The sequence below is a fragment of the Arachis ipaensis genome, chromosome B05, assembly GCF_000816755.2.
Source record: "Arachis ipaensis cultivar K30076 chromosome B05, Araip1.1, whole genome shotgun sequence".
Classification (NCBI taxonomy): Eukaryota; Viridiplantae; Streptophyta; class Magnoliopsida; order Fabales; family Fabaceae; genus Arachis; species Arachis ipaensis.
In genome coordinates this window covers 140,240,638-140,244,728 of record NC_029789.2, presented here as the reverse complement: position 1 = coordinate 140,244,728, position 4,091 = coordinate 140,240,638, and the positions used below count along the sequence as shown (strand labels likewise).

At 26.7% G+C, this 4,091-nt stretch overlaps 1 protein-coding gene across 1 annotated transcript in view; it reads right to left on the bottom strand.

The window, feature by feature from the left end:
* LOC107642150 (myb-like protein I) overlaps nt 2,638–4,091 on the bottom strand; it is a 2,517-nt gene continuing 1,063 nt past the window's right edge. Inside the window, exons 2-3 of the mRNA XM_016345457.2 lie at nt 3,890–4,086; nt 2,638–3,172 (exon numbers count right to left, since the gene is read on the bottom strand). Of these exons, the coding sequence (XP_016200943.1) occupies nt 2,771–3,172; nt 3,890–4,086 (599 nt within the window). The 3' untranslated portion in view covers nt 2,638–2,770. The remainder of the gene's footprint in view (nt 3,173–3,889; nt 4,087–4,091) is intronic.

Genomic DNA, 4,091 nt, shown 5'->3' with positions numbered 1-4,091 from the left:
GTCACCAAATAATAATTATTGTTATTTTCTCTTTTTGTTTTCTTAACGGAATAATATTATAAATTTCAACTAAAAAAACGTTAAATTCTTAGTTGATGTTAACGCTGGGTGTACATATGTACCTAGCATTATTCCTTTACCTAGTTCTTGGGACTTTCCTATAAGATTGAAAATCAAGAAAGCATCTGTTTTTTAGAAATAAAAAGTGAAAGGTTAACGCATCCTTATTACTTAAACTTGTAAAAAAATATTGAATTGAGGATCAATTCAATATTTTTTTGGTTTCTAACTGTATTTCCTATTCCAAAAGACTAAAAATTAATTTATTGTGGATCGAAGTTCTATTTAAAAATTTATTTTTAAGTAATGAATTATTGCATATATAAAATAAAATTCGAATTCCTAATTTTATTTAAATAGAATAAATTAACCACTAAATCATCTCAATTTATTTCGGTCATCAATTCAATAATAGGAGCATCAAAGAGTGTATATTCAATCAAATTAACATGGAAAAATTTAACTAAAATAAATTAAATATATTACCTTAAAGCTGTTGTCCTTCAGAGACCTTTATAAAAAGAGAAGCTCAACTCAATTGTATTTAGATCTCAACGAACACGGTAATATATCTACTTTTCTTATAAAATGTTTTAAATAATTTTCTTTTTGAAAGTTTAGCTAGTGTTATCTCCTTTTTCATTATCCAGTGTCATTAAGTATGCTCTGGACTTGCTTTTGTTTTCAGAAGATCCTGCCCATTAGAATATAGCACGGATAGGATCTACGGAAATTTCTCATAGCAGAAAAAAGACTCGATCTTATATATTATAATACCAAGTTCTGCTCGAACCCTTTAAATCTCATTGGATATGATGATTGATATGGATAAGGTGTTATGTGTTATAGCATCGATCTTCTAAAATACTGGAGATCCACCCCTATAGTATATTAAAATATTAATTAATAACATAAATTATATAAAAATACAAAATACTTTTGAATATATCACTACTATCACTACTGGCAGTAATAACCTCATTTTTGAAACATTAACTTAATATGAACATGACAAATAAAACAGTGTTGAGTAAATATCATCTAACTTCAGGCGATATATATCAATACAAGTTACCTTAAAGAGAAAATAATTCAAAATGTACAGAAAATGACTAATTAATGGTTAAAAATAATAAAATTTATTAGTCTTCTTAGATAATTTAATTTGCCTCAGATTAATATTAGTCTTCTATCACTACTGGCAGTAATAACCTCATTTTTGAAACATTAACTTAATATGAACATGACAAATAAAACAGTGTTGAGTAAATATCATCTAACTTCAGGCGATATATATCAATACAAGTTACCTTAAAGAGAAATGAGAAATAATAATTCAAAGATTATTATTTTGGTAAACAAAAATATTACATATACACAAAAAATTTAGCTACTAAATTTTTATTTTAACATATATTTTATATAAATAATTGATTGAGGCTTATTTTTTGTATATATATATATATAACATGGTTGTGTACAGAAAATATGACTTATTTTATTTATTTATTTTTTACCGAAGATATGGAAACTCGATCCCACAACCTCTTAATTGAGTATGGGGAGACTATGTCATTTGAGCTATTGCTTCTTGGCCAGAAAATATGACTTATTATTTTATTTTATTTATTAGTTTATATAAAATCCCTATCCAAATTAATGTATATAGGTCCAAATTTGCAATTTCTTATTAGTTTATATATGCATACTCTGAATCACTCCCAAAAATCACGAACTTAGTTACATTACTTTATTGTTATAGAAAACCATTATTTCATGTAATACAAGTTAGTTTGATCAAGCGTTCCTATATTTATGCTAAGGTTTTATTGGACTAATTATAATATTATATAATCATCATCATCACTCAACAAGAATAGAGCAACTTACTATTCATCTTGAAAATGTGTCCGACACATGTTTCCCGTTTCTTTGTAATTAACTATATGTTGATTGATGAATGCTTTAATTTAAGGAAGAAAACTCTTAGAACAAACAAATTTTAGAAAGGTATTAAGAAGTAGCATACTATATATAACACTATATGATGAGAAGTGGAATAATCAGATCAAAAATGCTAATTCAACAGCTTATTTTTTTTTCTTTGGTTAAAATATCTGATTAGCCATTCTTAAATTATTAGACCAATTTAATTAAACTTAATTTTTAAAATGACTTAGTCGTATAATATTATCTTAATTATATTTATATTAAAAGCTAGACGGCCACTACAAGTGGTCCATAAATCTTCTCAACACACAATCAAACTTTACTACTTTATCGAAACTTTCTTCTTTTAATTGAAAAAACAAAGTTGTATAGCGCCAAAAGGTAGGAGTTGATCAATGAATCTTTGTCCAATCACTTGTTTCTTTTTTCCATCATATGTCTCTAACATGTTGAGTCATTGACATAGCAAATTAAAGCACTTCACATAATTATTGAAAAACTAAACATAATAATAATAATATAACTCCATGAATAGGTATAGATGTCCATGACATGATATGGTAGAAAAATTATTCAATTGAATATACATATCTATTGATGTACTATACAAAGAATTTAATTAGTATATAATCAAATTAAAATATCTTATTATTGCATAAATAATCATAAGTGGTGTATATCCCTAAAAGGGTGCATATTTCCCTAAGGAATATTAATATAAAGAGTAATTAATAACATGTAAATCTTAATATAATTTGGTTTAAGTAACACTAATTGGACCAAAAAAGAAGGAACTGGGGGATGTTGATTTATTTTGATCTTCTGGGGCTGCAAGAGTGAGCTCCAAATCAGGCACTGTTGACGAAGAATTCATGTGTTGTTGATGATGATGATGAGGCCAAAATGGTTGATGATTATGATTATAATTATCATTGTTAATGGTATTTACTTTTAGGTCATTATCTGATTTGATTTCTTGATGAAATGGGGTAAGGCGCCCTAGAAGTGATAGAGTGGCATGATCAATGTCATTATTCTCAACAACTTCTTCTAATTTTGACTCATTACAAACAATAACACTTGAATCTCCTGATTTGCAATTAGATATGCCACCAACATCATCATGAAATTCTGTTTTTGTGTTATTGTTGCCTATGCCAACCTGCCATATCCATCAATTACAAACTTCAATTATATTGGGATTCAAAATACTATGCATTATTATTAAAAATAGTATTTATTTATAAATACATCTGTTATTTTATACATTTTTATTATATTTTATAATATATTTTATATAAATAATTAATTGGATGGCTAATTTTTTGTAAAATAAACAATATGATTCGGATTAGGTGCAAATTCAGGTGCAGTCGACTTCACGTGAAGTTGATACCTGACAGTCATTAGATGATTTGACTGATTTGACTAAATTTTTATCTAACGGCTCTCGGATATCAATTTCACGTGAAATCGACTTCACCTGAGTTTTTACCTTCAGATTAAGAGTTTAAGACTATCAATATAACTATCTTTATAAAAAATGTTATATATACATAAAAAATCATCCACTAATATTTAACTCATTTTTAATGTATATTTTGTATTTTAACTTGCATTTTACACAAATGATTTTGTTTTTGTTTTATATACAAATAACGTGATTGTATATTTATACCATAGGTATAAGTTTTAAGCAAATTATTGCATTAATAAAAAGCAACCAACATATCTATAAATACAAATTACTTCTAAATATATACATTGACTTTTAGATGTTAATAAATTTGTTAAAAAAAAAAAGAAAGAAAAATCCTCTGTTTAATTAATTAATTTCAAATTGATGTAAAGAAATGGAGAATTGAAGTAATATACATACCAAGTCAAAGAGACTTGAGCGTCTCTTCTTCTTATTGATAGTTGCCAATCTGAGAAAGTACTTTTGAGCATGGCTTGCAACTTGGGTTGGAGTTCTTGTGGTCACATAGTTTCTAGATATTCCTCTCCAATCACCCTTTCCTAGTTTCTCAAGTCCAACAAGGAAAGTTCTGTGCTCTTCTTCTGTCCATGGAACTCCTAAA